The sequence below is a fragment of the Phyllopteryx taeniolatus genome, chromosome 1 (genome assembly GCF_024500385.1).
Source record: "Phyllopteryx taeniolatus isolate TA_2022b chromosome 1, UOR_Ptae_1.2, whole genome shotgun sequence".
Taxonomy (NCBI): domain Eukaryota; kingdom Metazoa; phylum Chordata; class Actinopteri; order Syngnathiformes; family Syngnathidae; genus Phyllopteryx; species Phyllopteryx taeniolatus.
Window position 1 is genome coordinate 24,783,248 of NC_084502.1, and position 26,873 is coordinate 24,810,120.

Below are 26,873 nucleotides of genomic sequence, written 5' to 3' on the forward strand. Positions count from 1 at the left end.
TGTGTGGGAGACGAGCTGTATCAAATATGGTGCTGGCGAAGATTTTGTGTTGGTTTATTTTCATACGTTTTCGAAGTGTATGTGCCATGTGCGCCAACTGTCAATAGCGTACCTCTGGCCAATCGTCAACTGTGGGGGGAGGGGGGGCGACTGCCCATATCGCCCATATCAGATGCTCCTAATATTTTCCCACTAGTGTCAGTATAATAATAACACTTTAACACTAATGTTGTACGCTTATGGTAGGCTACTTGTACAACAGTGATATTCCCATGAAATGAACATAACATGTCTATTCTTCAGCAGTGGCATGGGAGCTCGAGACAAGCCTCTCTACCTCACTTGAAGTTGAAAGACCTCCACATGTGGGACTCCAGGGAGATTTCCGATGTAACATCATCAATATATCTGCTTCGACACCGTTTTGCTTTGTTCTTCTTCTTCGTCTTCTGCCGGATTTTGAAAATCCCAAAGACTGCTCCAGCATCTTCACCTATTCGCCAAGCACTTAGATCGGCCACATGCCTGAGGCACTTTTCTTTTCTCCTCTCTCTTTATTCCTCTCTCTTATCAGTGAACTTCTTCTTTTTTTTTTTTTTTTTTTTTGCGGGGGCAGTGAGCTATGAGCTCATGCCAGCATACTGGAAAGATAGAAAAAAAATTCTTGTTTTGTTTTGAATTTCTTTTCCTTTGCCTCCTCATCGGTGGAGGTGACATGCTCTAAGCATATTCAAAGAGTAAGGCTCTCCAATCTAGTTGCCTCAGCAGGGGTGCGTGTACTTCAGGACATTTCAAGATAGTCGCAAACACAAGATGTTTCCAAAACCCATTTTTGCCCCAAATGAAGGACTTTCTAATTTCCTTTATTTCTCACTGAGAGATTGTAAATACCACCAAAAAAGCAGATCCTTCTTATGTGTGTATTTAGCAGCAGCCCCTTGCTGTCTTGAGTTTCTTTTCAATGGATTATGTGGTGAGGGAATACACACTAAAAATGTGTTACAAGCAAGAGCTGAGGAGGAGGAGACCCCAAAAAAACAACAAACAAAAGCAACATCTCCATGGCGATAGTAGGGAGCGTCGACTCGCGTCACGTGACCTCAGGACGTTGCCGAAGTGCAAGAGGTGGAACATTTCAAACCCTTTTGATCCTCCCCACCTTCCTTTTGTCCCAACCACTTGTACAGGTGAATTAAACAAAAAAAAAACAAAAAAAAGAAGCTAAATGTGAAATGTTAACTAAAGAAAAAAAAAAGTGGGGTTTTGAAGTTTTGACTAGTTTTATTAGATGTTTTAGAATTGTGTTGAACTCATCTTTATCATCTTTTGTGAAGAATTTTTAAAAAAAGGATTTTTTTGGTTTTCACTGTAGCAGGATTTGAGAGGAACGGACATCGGGGTATATAATTCAGTTTTATGTATAAAGCCTGCCAAATGTACTTCTTTATTTTGTCCCGCCAGCTCTCTAGAGACCCATTTTGTTTTATCGGTTTCACAAAATAACTTTCTATTTCGTTTGGATGGAAAATTTCACATTGGTTTAAAAATAATAAAGACACCATGGTTTTTTTCATCAGGGTGCATTATTATTATTATTATTATAACATGGGTTATTAAAATATGTTTCCGAAATCATTGGTACAATACCACTGGACCAATCAATATTCGATTCATTTTGTCTCACAAATATTCCTTTGTTTTCTTTTTTTGTCTGTAATAAAATGTCTAAAGTATTTGGGGCTATTCTGTTTGTGTCTCTGCATCCCAACACATACATTTAAAAGATTGATGTACAAAAATCTAATACTGTACTATATTTAAACTGTTGTCTATTCCCCCTTGATGTCCAAGATTTTTGTCACATGGATTGTTAGGTACAATAAGCTGGTGTTCAGTGTACCTTTTTTCTGCATTTTTGTCCCCCCCCCCATCAGACATAATCAATATCACATATCAAGCAACATTTCTCTGCCCACTGGTCATTTTTGTTTTTGATTAAAGTGTGATGATGAAACTACGAGTTAATGCAGCAATGCACAGCCTTTCGCACAGCCACCTGAGGAGAAAAACATAAAACACTCACGCACACACACTGCCTTTTAGTTTTGAATTTCACAGTCTGATTAAAAATTGAATGGAAAAGGAATCTCTCTCTCTCTCTCTCGCTCATGATGAACACCCAGTGCCCCCTACAGTTGATTTGTAAAATGGGGGGAAAAGATAAGCTCATGGTTGAAGAAAGAAGAACAAAATAAAAAATATGACAGTTTATGTAAGGTGTAACACATCATTTCTATTTCGCATCATTTTCTTTCACTGCTCTCGCAAGTCATTTGCAGCCTGGTTTTCGCGAGATATTAAACGTACATCTCAAATAAACTTAAAAGTGGTTTTCATGATTACAAATATTGATTCCATTTATTTACAGATGAAGTCGAATGTGTTTTAATGGGCCAAAAAAAATGAAAGGCGTGTTGATTATAGTGAGCGCACATTGTGAAATAATGCGTTGACTTTACAAGAGCATCACAAATGCCGTGCACCTCTACCACCACTTACCGGTCAAATAGTGCACAACACAGGAAGAAAAACATCTTGTTATTCAAATAAATAAAGAGTTCCGTTATAATCCTACATCACCACCTGCCGGTGAAGTAGTGCACGACATTTGAACGATGGCCGGATGTATTTTTAAAAAATGGGTACCTAACGAGACTCGGCGAGAGAACCTTGGTACACCTTGGCTTATTCGATATGGGAGGGGAAGCGCTACTGAGCCCTGGGCGAATAGAGAAAATCCAGGGGCGTCACTGTATACTGAAACAATATTGATAAACTCCTTTATTCACAAATTTACTTGGTGTGAAATATTTCTATTGTATGACTGTGAACAGGTACATAAGTTAATTAAACCTAGTGGTTCATTGTTCAACTGTTGTGCCTGTCACTATATGTTGCTGGCATAGACACATGAAAAAAATACACAATATTTGTTGTAGGAAAATATGATTTTTTTCCCCCCACCAATTAAGTGAAATAGGATACCTTATTTTTTTTTTCAGGTTTGACACCAGCTTCCTACAATTGTGGATGTGTGGATAGTGGACTTAATGCATTGTGTTTGTTCTTGTGCTCGCTTTCCAATTTTAATGTGGTGATTACTGATGTTTTCCTTGCTCCATGTTCACCAATATTAACATGAAGCTCAGTGCAATGTCAGGGCAAGAATTCCTTTTTTTGTGTGCTCCATTTCCTTTGATTTTATACAATGACCACTACTGCCAGTAACATAAAGCTGCTATCAGCAACCGGTGGTACATTTAAGCAAACCTTCAATATTATATTTGGACTGCTTTAGTTAAAAATCACCGTAGTTGACATAGAAAGTCACAAGTACTAGTCCAATATTGCCTGTCCTATGTCCTATCTGTAATATTATTCCCCACAGTGGTACTGCTTCTATCAGCCACCATCAGACCCTTTCATTTCCCCCTTAGGCGGATATGAGTTTTCCTGACAGCTGCAGACACAGACACAAACATACAAGTAATAAGATGAGACAAGAAAGGAGCAAGCATTTTACACCAATCGTTGCCCCAACCAAAGTCATTAATGATGCACACACATCACATCGGAGTTGCTTCTACAAACTTTTTAGTGGACAGTCAATGGTTCTTTTTATATACTGTATATATTTGGATCCAATTTGTTCACTGAAGACATTAATCAATCCATCCGTCTATTGTGTTTATTGTTGTGCTTAATATCCATGGTTAAAATGGAAGGCTTACAGGGCTCCCTTGTATTCACATCAATGTCCCACTTGCTTTGACGATCGCAGGGCACATAGAAACAAACAACCGTTCGCACACACATTCATACCTACGGGCAATTTAGCATCTTCAATTAACCTACCCTGCATGTTTTTGGGATGTGGGAGGAAAACGGAGTACCCGGAGAAAACCCACGCAGGCATGGGGAGAACATGCAAACTCCACACAGGCGGGGCCGGGATTTGAACCCCGGTCCTCAGAACTGTGAGGCAGATGTGCAAACCAGTGGACAACCTTGCCGCCTATAATAGGTACACTCCAAAATACAAACACGACAGTGGCGCTTGCTTCCGTCTGTACAGTATAAACAGTATAGACTGTCATCGATCTTTGTAAAGCCTTCTACACAGAAGCTCTTATCTAGTGTCGTCACTCGGGACGGACGCAATAATCCATTAATTGATTATTGATTATTGTTGAATTATTATTTTGTCTTAATCTTGAATCAATGAAGGCAAAAATGGAGTCCACTGCAGCAGAGTCATGGGTGAGCTTATCATTATGGTCGCGTGTGTGCTGCAGCCTATTCCAGCTGATTTTGGGTGAGAGGCGGGTTACACCCTGGACTGGTCACCAGTCAGTTGCAAGGCAGACAAACAACATTTCAAACGCAAGACCTATGGACAATTATGTCTTCAGTGAACCTAATACGCATGTTTTTGGAATCACAGTGGAAGATGGAAACTCCACACAGGAAGCCTGGAGCTGAGATTCGAACCCAGAACCACAGAACTTAGAAGCAGACATGCTAACCACAGCACAGACATACATACATAATTCCATCCATTTTCAATAGCACTTGTCCACATGGTCGCAGGTAAGCTGAACTGAGGTGAGCGGCGGGGTCCATCCTTGACTTCAATCACAGATAATCACATATACACAAACATTCACACTTCACCAATGGAACTTTCATGTTTTTGGAATGTGGGAGGAGGCCGCAGTATCCACGCAAACACGGCCGTGCCAACTTGGAACATTCCAAAAAAAAAATGTAAACGTAAACTATTGATTAATCGTTAGTTTCCTTCAAATGCCCATCCCTAGTGGTCACACAGAAAAGCTTTGCCCTTTTCACGTGAAACTTACAGTAAAGAAACACAACAGCATAAAATCAGTGCGGACATATACATACACACACACACACATTTGTGCTTCATATACAAATGGATACAAATATGGAAAAGGATCATTAACACATACATTATATTAGTAAGGTGTAACTATCGGCTAACCGCTTTCCTTCCAATTTTATCAGTTGTGTTAGTCTAGTCACACCAAGATTACATATGTGTAATGTGTTTTTTTGTTGTTGTCGTTTATCTCAATGAAACATTCTGAACATGGTCTCACAAAAATGTAGTAGGAAGCCAAACTAAATTTCAGCACTTTATCGCTCTGTAAATATGGCTGACTGCAATATTTGGCTTTGATTTAAAGGACAAGAGGGAGAAAGGAAAAAATTTTTCCACCTTCATTTTGTGTCAAATCCTACTAAAACGTGTGTGAGACCAGCAACACTGAAACATAACTGTGTACATTTTAGGCCACTATAGTGTGCGTTGTATGCAGCTTCTCATAGTCTACAATGAATGCGATTAGGATGCACAGAAGCGTGTGTTTTAGCTGATACACACTTTGAACAAAAGTGCATACATTCACGTAAACCCTCCTTGACCAAGATTACAAAGTTCCTCCACAAATGAAAAATAGAACAAAACACCAAATACCATGAAAAACTGCAAATGTTCAAGTAAACAAAATGTTGAGCCATGAGTTGTTGAGCTGGTTGCGGATCATCCGCCGTTATTCCGATTCGTCGGTTTCGTCGTGCTTTTCCTCAGGGACGGCCAGGAATATCTTCTGGCAGAACATGGTGAAGATTTCTGAGGAGACACAGCTCATCATCATTGTCACCATCATCAGTAAATACATATGACAAAGAGAGTTGAGTAAACAAGGTGTACTCCATGTCAGACAACTTTTAAATAGTGGATACCAGACATGTCACGCTCCTGGTGGTCCACGGGATCAATTTGAAGTCAGCATGACATTGGCGCGCACGATGGCATCAGCCAAACATGTGCACGTAATTCCATGAGCAGCGTCTTCTTATTTGTATGAACTATAGAATACTCAGTGTTGGGAGTGTGGGGATAAGACAGTCAGCCAATCAGGTAGCAGTTTCAAACGAGCCACATGACGACTTATGCATCCGCTCGTGCTAACTGTTACTGCCAATTTTGAAAGCTATTTGTTGTCGATTGAATGAGGATGCATTGCCGAAGAAGTCGTGGTTGTGTCAGCGCAAATCTGACTGCAAAAAGTGACAGTGAAAATGACTATCGAACGACAGTGACGAAAAGAACGCCGGCGAACCTCTTATTTGATCGGAGGCAATGACGTCTACAGGAATATTTTTCAGATTCTCATGGTGTGAGTTTTCATTAGCATTATCTATGTTACGTTAGTGTTTATTCGATGTTTTGACAACGGTAAAAATGTTCTTCGTCGTTGTTACAGCGCAAATCTTACTGCAAAAAGTGTTTTCGGCGTCAAAACAATCACACGTTTATAGGATTTGGACACAATAGATAACTTCGGTATATGGATGTGATTATTACCCTTTTTTCTGTGAAGTTTGAACTAAATCTGATGATACGCTTACTGTCAGTCTGACCCAGAAAATGAGTTTAAACGCCAAATTTGTTCATTGTTTGAAGCTTGCGCATTTAGCTTGGTGGCAACCGTCGTACCGTTGAACCGTACCAATTCAAAATCACAGGATGATCGCAATTTCAGCAAGTGCTGGCGATTATAAATTACTTTGGATATTGACTATTTTTGGTGGTGTACGCAAAGTATTTTGGTGAAAATATCAATGACTGTCTCAAGCAGCCGCCGCTGCCGACGTCCTTAATAGCTTGTGCTGTAGCTGTTTGCTGATCTTCCTGGGGTCCACATATAATAAACAGTACAAATAATAGATTAGTACAGCACATAGTACATCAATACCGTAGCTACACATGATTCATTGACACAGTAGTTACCCAAAATACATGCTACAGTCGAACAAGTAAACAACATTAACACAAAAGACGCCAATTCATAATTTGAGAACCAAATACTGTTAAAACAAAAAAAAATATTTTAATCCTCAGGCAACACCTCTCAGATGAAAAGAGTATCAAGTGGATATAATAAAACCAAATAGCAGCCCTGGGACCATATCATTTTATGTGGCCGGTGAAAGCAAATTATTTGCGTCAACTTCCATGATTCTTGTTCAAATCTGTACCAACATTTCACATGGTAATATTTAATAAATAATAACGTTAAGATATTGCAGACTTTTTTTGTTTTTGTTACCAAACCCCTTTTTACAGTAACTTGAAAAATAGTAAAACAAACTATTTGTCATGGGTGTGTGTTGCGGTTTTTGTCTTCCCCCTGTTTCCTACACACCTGCTCCTGAGAGCATCTTCACCACCTGTGTCTCGTTCACCCTAATTACTCCTTGCATTTAACCTCGTGTCTCATTCTTTCTCGTCGCCAGTTTGTTGTACCGTGTCGTCGCGGTCCAGCATTCCTTGTTCCCACGTCAAAGACTCACAGTAAGACTAGACCCTGTTCCAATTATCGACCTCGCCTTTTTGCCTCACGTTTTTGGATACTGTTGCCTTTTTTGGTTTGCCTGCCTGTGTACCAACCTCTGCCCGTATATTAAACCTCTCTTTTTGAAACTGCCCATTTGTTTTGGAGTCGTGCATTTTTGGGTCCTATCCTCTTTTGCGTTCATGACACTATTATTCTTGACTTCTGATGTGAAAACTAGTTATCCATCATTGTGTTTTGTATATACAGTGGCTAAAATAAGTATTTAACACGTCACCATTTTTCTCACTAAAATATTTCCAAAGGTGCTATTGACATGAAAATTTCACCAGAGGTTGTGTACAACCCTAGTAATCCATACATGCAAAGAAAGTAGAACAAATAAGATCAGAAATTAAGTTATGTGTAATAATGTGAAATGACACAGGGAAAAAGAATTGAACACACTAACTGGTATTTATTTAATACTTTGTACAAAAGCCTTTGTTTGCAATGACAGCTTCAAGACACGTCCTGTATGGAGAAACTAGTCACATGCATTGCTGTGGTGTGATTTTGGCCCATTCCTCCACACAAGGAGTCTTCAAATCTTGAAAGTTCCGTGAGCTTCTTTTATGGATTATGAGTTTCAGTTCTTTCCATAGATGTTTGATTGGATTCACGTCAGTGATTGGCTGGGCTAATTCTAGCAGCTTTTTTTTTTCTTCTTTGAAACCAATAGAGTTTCCTTGGCAGTATGTTTTGGATCATTATTCTGATGAAATGTCCACCTTCATTTCATTTTCATCATGCTCGTAGATGGTAGCAGAATTTTGTCAAGAATCCCTCGTACATTTGCCCATTCATCCTTCCTTCAATAATGTGACGTTTACCAGTAGCATTTGCTGTAAAGCAGCCCCACACCATAATGTTCCCACCTCCGAACTTCGCTGTTGGTATGGTGTTTTTAGGGTAATGTGCAGTGCCATTTCTCCACCAAACATGGTGTGCATTATTATATCCATCCATCCATCCATTTTCTGAGCCGCTTCTCCTCACTAGGGTCGTGGGCGTGCCGTAGCCTATCCCAGCTATCATCGGGCAGGAGGCGGGGTACACCCTGAACTGGTTGCCAGCCAATCGCAGGGCACATACAAACAAACAACCATCCGCACTCACATTCACACCTACGGGCAATTTAGAGTCTCCAATTAATGCATGTTTTTGGGATGTGGGAGGAAACCGGAGTGCCAGGAGAAAACCCACGCAGGCACGGGGAGAACATGCAAACTCCACACAGGCGGGGCCGGGGATTGAACCCGGATCCTCAGAACTGTGAGGCTGACGCTCTAACCAGTCGGACACCGTGCCGCCCATTATTATATCCAAAGAGTTCAAATTTGCTCTCATCACACCAGACTATATTCTCCCAGTATTTAACTGGCTTGTCCAAATGATGTTCAGCAAACATTAAACGTGCTTTGACATGCTTTTTTTTTTTTACAGCAATGGGGTCGTGCATGGTGAATGTGCATACAGGCCATGGCGGTGGAGTGCATTACTAACTGTTTTCCTTGTGACAACAGTACCTGATAATTCCAGCTCTTTTTGAAGCTCTCCACAGGTGGTCATTGGCTCTTGGACAACTCTTCTGATTATTCTTGGCACTCTGTCAGAAATTTTGTGAGGAGCACCTGCTCGAGGCAACTTTACGGTGGTATGATTGGCTTTCCACTTACGTATTATGACCCTAACTGTGCTCGCTGGAACAGTCAGAAGCTTAGATATGCACCTGTAATCAATGCTATTGTTATGTTTTGCAGGAATTAGTTTCTGATGGTATTGAGACAGCTCTTTGCTCTTACCCATCATGAGATGTCTTGACTCACACCTTGGCAATGAGACCTTTTTGTAGGCCATGAATTAGGACTGAACCAGCAGATATTCATTTGCACTGACAAAGGGCTGGATTTCTGTTTGATTATTGATAGGTTTTAGGTGTTGTCTTGGCTTTCCAGGATTAGTTGTATGGTGAAAATTTCATGTCAATAACACCTTTGGAAATATATTTAGTGAGAAAAATGGTGATGTGTCAAATATCTATTTCAGGCGCTGTATCATCTGGCGATGAAACATTTGCAGTATATGGTTTCATGGTCATAACGGCCCTCTGAGAGAAACTGTACCAACAATGTGGCCCATGACGAAAATGAGTGTGACACCCCAGGCAATGTCTCATAGAATCGGGCTGAGAGGTCCTACGAAGAAACAAGTTCTCTCTGAGACTTTGGAAAGAAGAGCTTCAAGACCCAATTGACACATTTAAGCAACAGACACTCATAAGTCTGTAGTAGTCGCAAGACAAACCAAACCAAAGCTCCAGAAAGAAGAAACAGAGCTGAAATTCTACATCCTGATTAGCTCACTTGGCAAGTAGAACAAGGTAATTTTCTTTGTGTTTTTAAAAAGACAGTATTATCCTGCATTGCATTTTTATTCCTGATCTTTCAACTCATACTGTCTTCATTAGTACTTAGTTTTCCCGGTTTTAGCAGAGTGCGCTCTGTGTCTGATGCTACCAATCTGCAAATACAGTGGAGCACCCGTCGAAAAACTTCTCGCTTGCTCGTTGAGCTGAGAGACAGCTACACCTCTCGTTGTTGACTTTTGCTCCTTAAGGATGGATGGTGTTGCCAGATGAAAAGAAACACAGATTCCAGACTACACAAACCCACTAATGGTAACACGGCCCACATGTGCTCTCCAGCTGATCTTCTTCCCACAATCTCATAACAAAATGTCAGCGATGCCTCCCAGCTTACACCTGGACAAATCCACTTGTTTTCATTTGATTTCAAAACAATATTAACTCACCGAGCATCTTCTTGATCACACGCGGCTTCTTCCACTTGTAGCCCAGCAGGTACGCCGGGATGCCCGTGAGAATGATGCTGCAGCCTATGAGGCACTCGATGGGAGCCGCCCAGAAGGATACGATAATCATGAAGACGCAGCCCAGGACAAAAGTCACAGGGATAACTAGCCAGATCTGTGGCAAGGGAACACAATGCATTAAGCAGATTGTTACGCTAACAAACAATTTTATATATACAGTAGTCTGTTTGATTGATAAATTATCCACTCATCCATTTTTGACAGCGCATATCCTAATTGAAGTCTTGGTTGAGCTGGAGCCTCTTCATTTTGACTATGTTTTACAATAATACTTACGGGTAACTACAATTTCATATGTACCTGTGGCTGAAAAACTAAAGCATGGAGACTCATTCACCAAAATGCTCAAGGGCAGTCAACAAACGGAGTCAACAGCCTCTCAAATATCCACACTCTCCTTTATTTCTCACCAGTTATTATACTATAGCTACAGGAGCCAGGGAAATGCACTTCTGCCTTGACAAGTGCATTATGTTTATTTTGGTTCAATAAAAAAATAATACAGTACAGTACAGTACGGTATACGTGGTGCCTCAAAACATTGTTTGCCGATAAGAACACCAGGGGTTGTAGTTTTTCCCGCAACAGAGAGTTCACATATGCGCGAGGGTCAATCACCCGATGTGAGTCTCTGACTGTATTTGTTTTTCGTGAGTATCCAGTTGAGTCTCATTCCGTCTTCATGTGCGGCAGACCTAAGGCAGCACAGTTGAGTAGTAGTGAGCACGTCTAACAAGAATGCTATTCGAGATTTATAATGGATCACGTAGTCTCAAATGTCTTCAAATATCAGATCAAAGTCCGGGTCCGCACCAAGTCAAGGTTTCATGCAGACGCAAGGGCAATTGCTGATAAATAAAGTATGTGCATCGTCACGCGGCCTTTTTTTTCTCACATAGGACGCTGTTACACTGTACGCAGCTACAACACAATTAAATTTAGGCACGATATTTGTGTCTGTTTACTGGATATTCAAGTTGTTGGTGCTCTTTGCTCTTTAGATGTGGGTTAGATGTGTGTTTAAAAATCACTTTGTATTTCCAGGTTTTTTGGGAATACATTTATTCGTGTTCATCCATTGTTCTCTTTTAGTAGGATCAAAATAGTTTCATTTATGGCATGGGCAGATATTAATTTATTCATTGAAAAACAAAACAGTATTTGCAAAACCAAAAATTTTTGAAAAGGTACAGGAAAATTTGCCATTTTGATATTGGTCAAATCAGCCGACTGGTCGGCTACGCAAATTGAAACATTTTGAGGCCTGGACCTTTGCCATGTAAAAATCACTTGCAACCGGACCCCTTTGAATTTTAATTGAAGATCTCTGATAAAGACCTTCTGTAGCGTGGTTGAAGTCCATGAAAATTTTAAAAGTAGAGTAAGAGAGAATACTGTAATTTTCCTCCTGAACCAATTTTTTTAAAAGGCCATATTACCTCTTTTTATGTTTGAATGGACAACCTATTGCATTGTCATAATGTCACCTCACTTTTATGAGGACTTTGTTTTTAAATGGTTTTATTCACGGATACACAATGCTTTGAATTGAATTACTGTTGGCTTAGTCATGAACAGTTCCCTCATAAAGAGGACAAATATGCAACTGCAGGCTCATTTCATGAAAAAAATGAACATAAAAATCTGAGAGGCAATTTGTCTCGAAGCAAAGATGAAAGACGAAACACAACAAAACAAAACAAGCCAGGTCCAAACCAGTAGGCTGTCATAAAAAAAAAATATTATATATATATATATATATATATATATATATATTTATGTATTTATTTTTAAATATATATATATATATATATATATATATATATATATATATTGATATGAAACACAAGCTGTTTCATGCAGACTGTTTGAAGTTCAGATGTGAGATGTCTAGACCTCTCAAGAGGGTTTAGACCACTGTACCTTTATTGGCCTTCTGAGGTTGGGCTTTCTAAATCGCAGCCAGAGCATCCCGGCGATGGCCATGCCAACACAGAGCCAAGTGAAGAAGCTGAACAGATTGATGACAGAGAAGATGTCCTGAGAGATGGCGTAAAGCATGGACAGCACACACTGGGAGTAAAGACAAAAGATAGAACAAATCAGAGGTTGGTCTTGTAAAAGTAGACATAAGGAACCGATTCATTTTGTTTCTATTGCTTGTTTGTTTTGCTCTTGGGCTCTATCTACCAATTAAGAAGTGTAACTTTGAATTTAACATACATTTAGTGATGAAACAACATGGTGTCCTTGCTTGTCCACTAATATTATACACCAACAAAGTAGGTGACAGTCAGTCGCCACAACAACTACATTCATTGTTCCTTTCACCTTTTTAGGTTCCTGTGCTACGACAATTAATTTAGTTGTATTAAAAAGCGTGTCAAACTCAAGGCCTGGGGCCAAATCCGCCACGCCACATCATTTTATGTAGCTCGCGAAAGCAAATCATTTGCATCAACTTACATGATTTTCATTAAAATCTCTATCAAAATTTGAAATAGTCATAAGTAATAAATAATAACATTGTAATATTGCAAGCATTTTTTTTTGTTACCAAACCCCTTATTACAGTAACTTGATAGGGGTGGGAGGGTTTAACTGTAACCCTGTTTAATGTTAAAGGGCACTGGAAACCAAAACCTTTCCTCACAATATCTTTTCGTCACAGTCATAACAGCCCTCTGAGGAAAACCTTACCAACAATGTGGTCCACGACAAAAAACAGTTTTACACCCATGTAACTAATACTATTCAAACAACTGATCGCCATAGCAATATCATTAATACAATTAATACAGTACACAATGTGGCCTTATCCCTGCTGCAAACCTATCCCTCGCTCTCTGCCTACTGTCCCTATTCCTCTATCATTCTTCTGTCAAAATGATTAAAGCTTTGATTTGAAGCATACAACCACACGCTTTACACATGATATTACTCAAATTGAGCAATATACTGTATTTATGTAACCCACGGACTTTTAGGAGATTTCATTGCATTTTCCTGTTAAAAAAAAACTGCACAGAATAGGACAAAGGCTGACAAGTTTGTGTTAGATGTTTGATGTAGTGATGAAGTAAATTGTATTTCCTGTATATATAGTAATGAAATAGTCATACATATCGTTAGCCAAATAGCATAATTGCCTGTCTTTTGTAACATTTTTGCAAAACAAGAAAAAAAAAAAAGAGTCCAGTTGCCTCGATTCAATCTTTGCAGATTACCTTGACCTGGATGACTGAGAATCTACACAGACAATTAAAAAACACAATATTTAGCAAACATTTTGGTGATTTTTAAATAATATTGTAATCGTAAGTTACAAATGACTTGAGCAATTATGCTATTATGCTAATGATATATAAAATACAAAAACTTGAATGTGTTTTTAACTTCTTTTTTGTTTTTTGTTTTACTTCCACGAAAAAGGCAGCTCTTAACTTGAAAGGAAATGCATTCCGCAATTTGGGGGGAATGGACAGCAAGGCTCTGTCACCTTTAGGCTTTAGTTTCGTGTGAGGAACAATACGTAAAAGACCACAGTGACGTAATAGGACAATCAAATGACACCAAATCCACCAATAGGGAGGAGGCTGACCATTGAGGGCTTTGTAAATAACTGTTTTTTTGTACTCTTTTTTAGTTTTGTGCTGTGTATTTTGCACTTAATCTTATTAAGTGACTGACAGAGCCAGTGCAAAGATGACAGAACACGAGTGATGTCGCTCAACCTACAGTATGACGAGGTGTGTATGTTTCCAGTGCAGGTGTTTGGCCTTTACCCTTCAACCTTTTCGTGGGCCAAATTCCACATAAGTGGGATTGTTATGACTTGAAAAGCACATAAGCAGTGCTGTTATCCTAGCTGTTCTTACTGTGAAGATGAGGGATGGCACCGGTGTGAAAAGGTCTGTGTGGACTAGCCCCAAAGCAGCAGGAAGTTGACCCTCGCGAGCTCCAGCGTAGAACAAACTGGAACAAGCGGTACAGGTTACATTTATTTATTGTCTCTCATGAGCCACTTCGTCTATATCATTTGTGCTAGCAAAAACAGTCAGTTGATAGAAGCACTTGATTGCACATCGCATTAAGTTTTAGGCACTTTTACAGCCAGAGCGGGAAGGCTTGCAATATAACCCCCCCTAAATATTAATAATAATAATAAAAATAATAATGCTTTTACCTCAAGTAGACTTGACTATTGTAATGGTCTTCTGACTGGACTCCCCGCAAAGAACATTAAACAACTGAAGCTCATTCAGAATGCTGCAGCTCGGATTCTTACCAGAACAAAGAGGTCAGATCATTCAATTATAAAGTCTTTACACTGGCTTCCAGTCAGCTTTAGAATAGATTTTAAAGTTCTGCTACTGGTCTATAAATCACTAAACGGTTTAGGTCCTGAATAGATGAAAGAAATGCTACTGGAATATAAACCCAGTGGGGCTTTGAGATCGACAGACTCAGGTCAAATACTGGAGCACAGTCCAAAACAAACATGGTGAAGCAGCATTTAGCTATTATGCTGCACACAAATGGAATTTGTTGCCAACAGAAGTGATGCATGTTTTTAGGGCCAAGTTAAAAACTCTTCTTTTTCCCCATGCTTTATAGAGCATTTCCACTTTTAAAATATATTTCTTGCATTGTACGCTGTTTTAATTGTATTTTTTTTCTCTTTGTTTTAAATGTTTTATAAGCTGTTATTTTTATTTGTTTTAAAATGCTTTTAATCATGTAAAGCACATTGAGTTACCTTGTGTATGAAATGCGCTATATAAATTTGCTCTGCTTTGCTTTGCTTAATGTTACCGTGCTGATGTAAACAGGGATCCATTTACAGCTCCAAAACAAGATAGCCCCACAAACACTGGAATCAGCCAAGACATCACACCCAGATGGTACTCGCCAAAACTCTACATACAGGCACAGTACACAGGTTACATTTTAATGATAACAACTTGGCCACAAGCCAACATGAGCTATATTTTTCAACAGTAACAAAGACAATAGTTATTTTATGGACAATAACTCACCACGCCGACAGCCTCCGACTCAACCATGTCTTGAGGAGAAATGGTTGTGAAGTAGGCCAAGTTGGTCAGGATGTACACAACCGTCACAATGGGCATGGAGATGATGATTGACAGGGGCAGATTTCTAGGTTGAAGAGGAGATTTTATCAGCACAAAAGACAATAGAGTTACATTGAAGAAGTGTTGTTGTGTTGAACACGGAAAAGAAAGCAAAGTAGTAAAATTACTAGGAAAAAAAGGTGCAATATCAAATTGAATAAAATTGTAATATAACAAGAAAAAAATCATCATCTTATGAGAATGATAAATTGTGATTATTTACTTATTTATTTACTGTAAATTAAAATTCTTTCTTTTTCAGCAAAAAAAGCTAAATTAACCTCACGACAATAACATCGGATTTATTTCGAATAAACATCCCAATAACATTATTGGTAAGAAGAGCAGTGTGGGCAGTAGAATAGCTCATTGATGTCAGCAATCAATTATTTTTTTCCTGAATTTATTTCTTATGGAAAATTTTAGAGGCGTTTGAAGTGCTCATTCAATGTTTTTTCGAAGATGGCGGCCACTTGTTACGCTGCTATTATGAGAAAAATTAAAAAAATTTCAGGAAAATAGTAATAATTTCATGTGGACACGGTTGTAATATTAATAGAAAATGCCTGCGTTTTTTTTTCATGAAAAACCCAAAATGTTCTGAGAATAAAGTCAGCATTTCTTTCACAAAACTGACGAAACTAATGTAATATTACTAAGAAAAAAGGTTGTAAGTATATGTGAATAAAGTTGAAATATGACAAGAAAAGTTTTTCAAAAGTTCTATTTTTTCAACAGAAATAAATATAATAATAAAATACAATCTTTATTTTTTTTAAAGTCCCAATATTATGACATTTGAGTATTAAATTACATTTTATAAAATTAAACTATATTAATATGAATAATATATTTTATAATGTAAGATATTTTACTCATCTTTTATAAAAGAAAAAACCTGGGGTTTTTTATGGAAAAAAAATCTGAATTTTATAGGAATCCACTTCTCTAATTATGAGACAAAGACGTCCCATTTTATTCAAGGAGAAAAAATCTGAGGAAATTTTTGTTTTTTTTAATCAAAAAAAAAGTTATTTTTTTCTCTGGGAAGTCTAAATCTTATGAAAATACATTTGTAATATTATGATGAAAAAGTAAAAAGGTCACTTATTTTAATATCATACAGTAGTAACATTATGAGAAAAATACCAGATTTGTTTTACATTTGTATTGTAAAATATATTGTTTGTTTATTTATGTAACTATTCACACTCAGCATCATGCAAATGAGGAATGACAAGCATGCTCTTTCAGCGCTGAGAAAAGTCATGCTATAGGTAAATACTAACAGGAGAACCCTCCTCAAAACAAGCTCCACCACATTTAAGTCACCTCTCTGGATTGATCATCTCCTCGGTTACGTAATTCAGGTAATTCCTGAAAACAAAACAAAGCAAAAACGTTCCTTTAAATTTAAAGCATAGTTTATTAATACTGTGGTTGTACTTTGTAATGTTGTATAATGTTGTTCAGTATCAGTTAAAGATGGACATCATTCTCTTTGTAAAGGCAGATTTCAAACATAAAAATCACAAAGATTAACTATTTGTATTTCTGATGCGTAGTTCGGTCATAGATGACTCACCAGCCGCCAAAAGCAAACAAACCACTGTACAGGGCCAAGACAATATTGTCAACACCCACTTTGCTGCCTTCAAAGGCCTTCTCTGGTGTCAGGTATTCCACGTCACCTGCACACACACAGAACAGGAATGTTTTAAATTGATTTATTGCGTATCTCCATTAGGAGATGTGCTCACTGGTCGACTAGCAACAAGTCAACTTTACTACTCCACAATGATGTTGACTTTAGAGCATGACATTGACTGGAATCAGGGGTTGGCAAATTACGGGCCGCGGGCCACATCCGACCTGTTGATCATTTCAATCCGGCCCACCAAAGATTGGTACAGAATCGTCTAAATCATATCAAAATCATGACTGCATTCATTTGACCTTGTCCTGTAATGCCGAGTGGCTCCACCAGGTTGTCCTGTAATGCCCAGTGGTTCCACCAGGTAGCGTCGTAGGTGCAGTGATACATTGACTTGACTTTGACTGTTCTATTTTTACTCTGCTACTGCTCTGAACCCTTCTTCAACCATGAGTGGGCAGAATAAAAGAATAGTTGACAGTGAGTGCCGAGTGTTTAATATAGAATGGACGACTAAATACTTTTTCACTGAAGTCCGGTCTAAGGCTGTATGTCTAATTTGATAAGACACCATTGCGGTTTTAGAGGAATATAACATCAGCCTTTTTTCTACCAAGCATGCTGATTATGCTAACAGCCAATCAACACAGGAACTGATGGCTACAGCTCAGCGGTTAAAATCAAGCTTGCAGGCTCAGCAAGCTCAGCTTTATCTGACAAACTGCCAGCCAAGATTCAGTCACACAAGACCCTGAAACAGCGCCACCGGAGCTGCAGATGGAACTGATTGATCTCCAATGTGATACTGTCTTAAAAGAGAAGTTCAACTCTCATACTGGATATGTTTTATGCTTCATTAAGTGCAGACACATTTCCAAAAATCCAGAAGATGGCACAGAGGATGCTGGTGGTGTTTGGCTCCACATATGTGTGTGAACAGACTTTTAGTGTGATGAACACCAACAAAACATCCTACAGATCCCAGCTGAGTGATGAACACCTCAGATGTGTTCTGAGAATTGCCACAACAAAAATAACACCAGACTTTGATGCACTGTCAAAAAAGGTGATCAACAAAACAACAATGTTCCCATTAAAAGTAAGTCTAAGTATTAACACTACAATGCCTTTTTTTGTTGTTGTTGTTGTTTATTTTTTATATGTAAGCATCTGGTCCTGGCTTGGCCCGCCTGTCAAATTTTAAAAGTCAGTGCGGCCTGTGAACCAAAAGGTTTGCCCACCCCTGGACTCGATGGATAAATCGTGTCTTCATCCTATAAGGGAAATTTGGAAATTCTTTTTGGCTTGAGGATGAGGCAGAGCCACTTAGAACAATAGCTGGGGTGCTTTTATTTTGAAGGCCTGACTTTACGGGCTACAGGATGTTTACACAAGTGATACCCAAGTGTTGCTGAGCGGACCGGGAGGGTCGTTGTTGCCTGCTGTTGAGAATAAAAGCTTACATAGTGGAATATGCCTTCTTCTTGTCTGTTTGGACTCCTTGAAACAACAACATTTCTTTGGCTGGAAATACCAACATGCTACGGCAAAAGAGGCCAGTGCACATCGATGCCCTTGTGTTCTAGCTTGCATGTTCTGCATAAATTTGGTTCATGAGCTGTCCATAGTCAATGAATACAAACTTTTGCAAATCATTCCCTTCTCCTGTGATTATTATTTTTTTAATCACAATAGTGTACTGAAAAAATAGCAACGACTTCATCAGCGACTTTCATCCTATTTACGTTGACTTAAAAAAATTTGAAGATGTGCAACCCCTAATGTCCATTCATATTTACAGGATTCTCATTTCCACTTCTCATTCGCCTAAAGCATAACCAGTGTAAAAGTAATAGAGTATGCAGGCGCGCGTGTGTGTTTTGTTCTATTTCTTGCCTAAACCTGTCTTCTTCGGATGGTAATGAGGACAACCACGGCACACGTGCATGACTCTCACACTCTGTCCTTTCTCTTATGCTCTCTGAAAGGCCTCAATGTGTGCATGCGACAGCAGCCGGCAAGCTTCGCTGAGTAGTCTCCATGGCAACACTGTGCAGAGCACAATACTTGTGGGTGTGGCCTTGCAAATGAGAGTGAGTGAAAAGCAGATGTAGTGTGGCTGAGCAATGGCCATGCTGTTTGCCTGCCTTGTGCCGTATATTATTGTGCTATGAATGGGGCTTCATTGGAATGTCAATCAATAGCACCATAAAAATAATAATAACAATAATAATAATAATAATAATAATAATAATAAAATAAAGGACATATTACGGAAGCGTATTGCATTCACTTGGGAAAAAAAACTCCTGTTTTTCTGAGTAATTTCACTAATGGCGGATTACTGCTCGCACACCGTATATTATTGTGCTATGAATGGGGCTTCATTGGAATGTCAATCAATAGCACCATAAAAATAATAATAACAATAATAATAATCATAATAAAGGACATATTACAGAAGTACGGAAGCGTATTGCATTCACTTGGGGAAAAAAACTCCTGTTTTCTGAGTAATTTTTTTGAGGGCTTTGTTTTTCTGACTATTGTTTTCTGTTTTTCTGACAAAGAAAATTTCCACCTGTTTTTCTGACTATTTTTTTCTGTTTTTCGGACTAATTTTTTTCCACCTCTTTTTCTGACTATTTTTTCTGTTTTTCTGAGTAATTTTTTTTCCACCTCTTTTTCTGACTATTTTTTTCTGTTTTTCTGACTAATTTTTTTCCACCTGTTTTTCTGACTTTTTTTCTGTTTTTCTGACTAATTTTTTTCCACCTGTTTTTCTGACAATTTTTTTCTGTTTTTCTGACTAATTTTTTTCCACCTGTTCTTCTGACTATTTTTTTTCTGTTTTTCGGACAAATTTTTTTCCACCTGTTTTTCTGACAAATTTTTTTCTGAGTTATCGGGACACATCAAACTCACACGAGAACCTGCGAACTGCAAGTGACTCTTTGCGGACTCACTAATGGCGGATTACTGCTCGCACACCTTCAACCTGCCCATACACGTTTAACTTACCGGTTCAATCAAGGTGCCTGCGTAATGTCGACAAACTAATAACAATACCATCTATGTGACTCAAAGACAGGAGTATCTCCCAGTGTCTTAAACCCATATCAAAATAAAACTTGATCAAACTGAATAAGCCGGTCATGTTGTTTGCTACGGATTCCGCAAAGAGTCACTTGCAGTTCGCAGGTTCTCGCGTGAGTTCGATGTGTCCCGATAACTCCGAAAAAAATTGTCAGAAAAACAGGTGGAAAAAAAATTAGTCAGAAAAACAAAGCCCTAAAAAAATTACTCAGAAAAACAGGAGTTTTGTTTTTTTTATCCAAGTGAATGCAATACGCTTCCGTACATATTCACTGTACAGCATTAGGATTAATAAATAATGCTTAGCTTAACAGTGTCTCTTGAAGACAATTGAAGAAGCCACAGTGAAGTCACCAATTTTTTTGTCAATATTAATGATGTCTCGTTTCTAACATTGTTCATTTTTGACGTTACATACAGTATCATTGTTATTCCAACCAGGGCTGATCAATTTGCTGTAATGCAGCACATTTAAATGAGGCATGATCTGACATAAGCAATTCATTGCTGAGGCATTTAATCGTGTATTTGGCGCTGCTCATCCAAGCAGCGCTCATCGTCGCGTACACAAACATGCACATGAGTGCATGCTCACTCGTGGCCGCCAACAAACGAGCTCGGCGTCCACGCTCGGCATCTGTGCAAACAAGCTGAGGCTCGTCAGGAAAATGGCGCCTACCAGTGTGGTCGCCTCGGTAACGCGCTCTCTAGTATTGTCTTTGTTTTTGTGTTTTTCGTCCGTCTTTGGAGACCTTACACGACTCACTTACACAAGGGGGGACCTGCTAACCATCAAGGAGTCTACTCCGGACTTTCTGTCACCAACTTTCGAATATCCGCTCAGTTTTTTCCCTGAGTTACTCACCGGAGCGGCGTCCGCGGTTTTCGGCGCATGGAGACGGAAGCGGCGCCACAGAGGGAAGCGAGCCGGCATTCAGGTGAAACTCCGCAAGAGAGGACACAGATTGGCGTTCCCGTCGATCCACCTCGCGAATGTACGCTCCCTACCCAACAAAATGGATGAGCTTCATCTTCTGTTAAAGACCAGTAAAGACTTCGGACGTTCCGCGGCCATGTGCTTCACGGAGACCTGGCTCTGCGACGCTGTACCTGATGACGCCGTTATGCTTCCTGGTTTCCACATTCATCGAGCGGACCGCGACATGGAATCAAAGGGCGGCGGGATATGCCTCTATATCAACGAAAAATGATGTACGGACGTTACGGTGCTCAGCACACACTGCAGCCCGCATTTGGAGTCCCTATTCTTAAACTGTAAACCATTCTACTCGCCACGTGAGTTCGCATCATTCATTCTCGCTGGCGTCTATATTCCGCCTCAAGCTAACACGAACGCCGCATTGCTAACGCTCGCCGATCAAGTCAACGAAATTGAAAAAAAACACCCCGACTCACCCCTCATTATTCTCGGGGACTTTAACAAAGCTAAACTCAACCACGAACTCCCTAAATACAAGCAGCACATCGACTGTCCTACCAGGGAAAATAATACTTTAGACCACTGCTACACGACGGTAAAAAACGCATACCGTGCTATACCTCGTGCAGCCTTGGGCTCGTCTGATCACTGCTTAAATCACTTAATACCGACGTACAGGCAAGAACTTAAATGTGCGAAGCCTACAGTGAAAACAGTCAAAAAGTGGACAAATGAAGCCAAGATGGAACTTCAAAGCTGTTTAGACTGCACAGACTGGAGTGTCTTTGAAAATTCAGCTGGCAGCCTGGATGAATATACGGACACTGTCACATCCTATATCAGTTTCTGTGAAGAGGTCTGTGTACCAACAAAATCATTTCGCACATTCAACAACAATAAGCCGTGGTTCACTGCTAAACTTAAGCAACTTCACCAAGCTAAGGAGGATGTATATCAGAGCGGGGACAGGGCCCTGTATAATCGAGCTAGAAACCAGCTGACCAAAGAAATTAACATTGCAAAGAGGATCTATACAGCAAAGTTGGAAAAACAGTTTAGCGCAAACGACTCTAAATCAGTCTGGCATGCATTCCAATCACTGACTAATTACAAGCGACGATCCCCCCAAGCTGAGAACAATAGCACACTAGCCAACGACTTGAATACCTTCTACTGCAGATTTGAAAAGGACAGTTTCACACCACACACCAACCCGGCCGCACTCGCGACCACAATCACACCTCTGACCTCTGCGCTAACCATCCATGAACAGGATGTGAGACGCATCTTCAAACAACAAAAGATTAACAAAGCGGCAGGCCCGGACCACGTGTCCCCATCCTGCCTCAAAGTCTGCGCGGACCAGCTCGCTCCAGTCTTCACTCAGATCTTCAACAGATCTCTGGAACTGTGCGAAGTTCCATCCTGTTTCAAACACTCCACCATCATCCCAGTCCCCAAGAAACCTGCAATCTCGGGTCTGAATGACTACAGGCCTGTCGCTTTGACATCTGTGGTCATGAAGTCCTTTGAACGTCTTGTGCTGGACGACCTCAAGAGTGTCACAGGTCCCCTGCTGGACCCCCTGCAGTTTGCCTACCAAGCGAACAGATCTGCGGATGATGCAGTCAACATGGGACTGCACTTCATCCTAGAACACCTCGACAGTGCAGGGACCTACGCGAGGATCCTGTTCGTGGACTTCAGCTCAGCGTTCAACACCATCATCCCTGAACTCCTTTCATCCAAGCTTCTCCAGCTCAGCGTCTCACCTGCCATCTGCCAGTGGATTTACAGCTTTCTGACGGGCAGGACACAGCAGGTCAGGCTGGGGGAGGCCACCTCATCCACACGCAGCATCAGCACTGGGGCGCCGCTCTCTCCTCTGCTCTTCTCTCTCTACACAAACGACTGCACCTCAGCGAACCAGACTGTCAAACTCCTGAAGTTTGCAGATGACACCACTGTCATCGGCCTCATCAAGGACGGTGACGAGTCTGCATATCGACAGGAAGCGGAGCGGCTGGAGCTGTGGTGCGGCCGACACAACCTGGAGCTGAACACGCTCAAGACTCTAGAGATGATTGTGGACTTCAGGAGGCATCCTTCGCCACAGCTGCCCCTCACGTTGTCCAGCTGCCTTGTGTCAACCGTCGAGACCTTCAAGTTCCTGGGAATTACAATCTCCCAGGACCTGAAGTGGGCGACCAACATCAACTCCGCCCTCAAAAAGGCCCAGCAGAGGATGTACTTCCTGCGGCTTCTGAGAAAGCACGGCCTGCCACCGGAGCTGTTGAGGCAGTTCTACACAGCAGTCATTGAATCAGTACTGTGTTCTTCCATCACAGTCTGGTTTGGTGCTGCTACAAAAAAGGACAAACTCCGACTGCAACGGACAATCAAAACTGCTGAAAGGATTGTCGGTACCCCCCTACCCACCCTTGAGGACTTGCACGCTGCCAGAACTAAGACAAGGGCATACAAAATCCTCTCTGACCCTCCCCACCCCGGTCACCAGCTCTTCCAGCTCCTTCCCTCAGGTAGGCGCTACCGATCAACGCAAACTAGAACTAGTAGACATTCCAACAGCTTCTTCCCTCTTGCAATCAACTTCTTAAACACCTAACCTATAATTCCATTACAACAAGCTGGCAATTTTTTGACTTGAGTTCGTTGTCACATTTCTGTGGGGCCAATGATGTATTACTCGTGCACTCACTGTAGTTGTCTCGCCGTGCTGCACTATTTGCATATACTGGCCACTCATGCCAGAGTAGCATCTGCTCCATTTGCACACTGATTGAGGAGTATCTGTAACATTTGCACAACCATTGTCCCAGATTATCGCACTACTCGTCACTTTAAACCGCATTCACTCCTTGAAGTCTCAGTGCCCTTTGCACAATGGTCATTGCACCGGACTATTGCGATATTAGCCATTCGAACTGCTCTAAGTGCTAGAGGACTCTGCATCTTTTTGCACAATTGTTTTTTGTCAATGTCTTTATGTCTCCAAAGTGTTCTGTAAATTGACTGTCTGTTGTACTAGAGCGGCTCCAACTACCGGAGACAAATTCCTTGTGTGTTTTGGACATACTTGGCAAATAAAGATGATTCTGATTCTGATTCACTCGTGATAGTCAACAGTTTTTGCATCATTAGAGAGAAAAGAACGAGCCCTCGCTGTTGATGTTATAAAGTATCAGACTCCATCCATCCATCCATTTTCTGAGCCGCTTCTCCTCACTAGGGTCGCAGGCCTGCTGGAGCCTATCCCAGCTATCATCAGGCAGGAGGCGGGGTACACCCTGAACTGGTTGCCAGCCAATCGCAGGGCACATACAAACAAACAACCATTCGCACTCACATTCACACCTACGGGCAATTTAGAGTCTCCAATGAATCCATGTTTTTGGGATGTGGGAGGAAACCGGAGTGCCCGGAGAAAACCCACGCAGGTACGGGGAGAACATGCAAACTCCACACAGGCAGGGCCGGGGATTGAATCCCGGTCCTCAGAACTGTGAGGCTGACGCTCTAAACAGTCGGGTCACCGTGCCGCAGTATCAGACTCAACAGTAACAAAACATTTTTACAATAGAAGCAATACAAATGAGTAGTCAATTGCCTGTCCAAGTACTCTGGGTTCCTCCTACATTACAAAGACATGCATGTTAGGTACATTGAAGAGTCTTACTTGTCCAAAGGTGCAAATTTGAGTGAATATGAATGAATACGTACCAGTATGTATGTTTGAATATGTATCAGAATGTACACCAGAAACTTCTACCACTTGCCAGGGAGTAAATTAGGGATAAGTACATGTTTTGTTGTTGTTTTTTAACAGTGGTTAACTTTCTTTCGTAGTCTGCATGACCAGAAGAAGTGACTTTCAGCTTTTCCCTGTCTCGGGTCGCCACAGCGAGTCACCCGCATGATTTGTTTGCAAAGTTTTTATGCTGGATGCCCTTCCTTTCTATCGCGCTTGTCCTCATTAGGGTCGCTGGTGAGCTGAAGTCTATCCCAGCTGACACTGGGAAAGAGGTGGAGAACACCCAGGACATATAGACAAACAAGACTTCATGTTCTCATTCACACTAAAGGACAACTCACACGATATAGACGATATACCGTTATATTGCACACCTCTACTTCAAATATGAAAACATTTTCTCCACTGTACATGCAAATAAGGCCAATTGTTGTTCTGGGACTCACCTGTGAAGATCTGTATGAAGCCAAAGAGAATGATTATGATCAGCGCGAGCAGTTTGGACACCGTGAACAAGTCTTGGACCTTAGTGGCAGCTCTCACGCTGATACAGTTGACAAAGGTCAGGGCAGCTGCAAGGTGGAGAGACGCAATGAGAAACTGAAGGCTCACTCACCTGTGCTACAGATGTCTTCTCTGAAATGCAAATACCTAGTAGTTACTTAGATTTTTAGGCATCTGTAATGTATTTGAGTATTTATTTTTCTGATAACGACAAGAAAGTCACATGTCCACACAAAAAGTCTCCTATTGGGCTTCGCGGGCCAATCAAAGTGAACATTATCGGCTACGAAAAACAACAGCTTTAAAGTGCAGTGTAGTTTTGTCACTGCCCAAACTTGGACATTTCAGCCCACTTCTAACTTCATAAAACACCTTGCAGTAAGTTCCAGATGTTTATGCTATTGTTTGGGCTGTGCATATGGAAACATTAGCCCTATTTTATGGTAACAAGTAACTATAAAACATGCATCTTGTTCTCTCTCTCTCTCTCTCACTCTCTGTCTTTCTCTCTCTCTCTCTCTCTCTCTCCCTTTCTCTCTCACACACACACTATCAATAAGTCTGGTCACCAAACTGCTTCTTCATTCAGTCACTTTAGTGGATAAGGCAAATAATGTCTCTGTAAGGCCCTATGCACTTGGGGTTTTTTTCCACTTAAAAATTGAAATGGTGGCAGGTGTGTGTGGACTTCCATTGAGCATGTGTTTGAAAGTGATCTGTTCCTTCTGACCACAGCCACACGCAAGTTATAAGAGGGAGTGGATCCTTGTGCAACCAGATTTATTTTTATTTATTTTATTTAAACTTTATTTAACCAGGTAGCAGGCCATTTAAAACAGAATATTTATTTTGCAATGGTGACCTGGCCAAGAAGGTAGCAAGTTAAACGTAAAGTCCAAGTCAATCACATTCGAGTTTATTTCAGTTGTTTATGTTTACCTCCCGTCTCAAAAAGATACAAAAATAAATCAGTTGAGTTGTACATATTCTAGGTCACATTAATGGTCGAAAAACTTTTATAATGATTTATCTTGGTCAAAATTATTTTACAACTTAAAAACCTGGCATTTGAACAGGGGTGTACATACTTATTATATCCTCAGCAGCCTTGTTCCTGTTTTTGTTATCTGCCTCGTGAGCTATTGTGCTGTTTAACAAGTGGAAACAATATAATATAAGACAATTTTTTAATAAAGATTGTTTTAGATTAAGTGATATTGTTCAGCAATACCTGAATTAGCACTTTCATATTTTATTTTGTTATTTTTATTTTATTTGACGTTCATGCACTTGATTTAAAAAATAGATCAAAAGTTACTCACTAGTTACTCAGTACTTGAGTAGTTTTTTCACTGAGTACTTTCTTACTCTTACTCAAGTAATTACT

The 26,873-nt window shown here is 40.3% G+C and overlaps 2 protein-coding genes across 5 annotated transcripts in view; one reads left to right on the plus strand and one right to left on the minus strand.

The window, feature by feature from the left end:
• LOC133482599 (thymocyte selection-associated high mobility group box protein TOX-like) overlaps positions 1-1,733 on the plus strand; it is a 118,124-nt gene extending 116,391 nt beyond the window's left edge. For 3 of the 4 annotated variants that reach the window (XM_061782917.1, XM_061782890.1, XM_061782909.1), the window contains one exon: positions 304-1,733. In XM_061782917.1, coding sequence (XP_061638901.1) covers positions 304-346 — 43 coding nt within the window. In that variant the 3' untranslated portion in view covers positions 347-1,733. The remainder of the gene's footprint in view (positions 1-303) is intronic. The other variant, XM_061782900.1, reaches the window with a different exon arrangement.
• A 187-nt stretch (positions 1,734-1,920) lies between these two features.
• LOC133482594 (large neutral amino acids transporter small subunit 1-like) overlaps positions 1,921-26,873 on the minus strand; it is a 28,409-nt gene continuing 3,456 nt past the window's right edge. Inside the window, exons 3-11 of the mRNA XM_061782875.1 lie at positions 25,429-25,554; positions 17,106-17,211; positions 16,853-16,897; positions 15,422-15,545; positions 15,198-15,301; positions 14,261-14,357; positions 12,306-12,455; positions 10,302-10,476; positions 1,921-5,719 (exon numbers count right to left, since the gene is read on the minus strand). Coding sequence (XP_061638859.1) covers positions 5,640-5,719; positions 10,302-10,476; positions 12,306-12,455; positions 14,261-14,357; positions 15,198-15,301; positions 15,422-15,545; positions 16,853-16,897; positions 17,106-17,211; positions 25,429-25,554 — 1,007 coding nt within the window. The 3' untranslated portion in view covers positions 1,921-5,639. The remainder of the gene's footprint in view (positions 5,720-10,301; positions 10,477-12,305; positions 12,456-14,260; positions 14,358-15,197; positions 15,302-15,421; positions 15,546-16,852; positions 16,898-17,105; positions 17,212-25,428; positions 25,555-26,873) is intronic.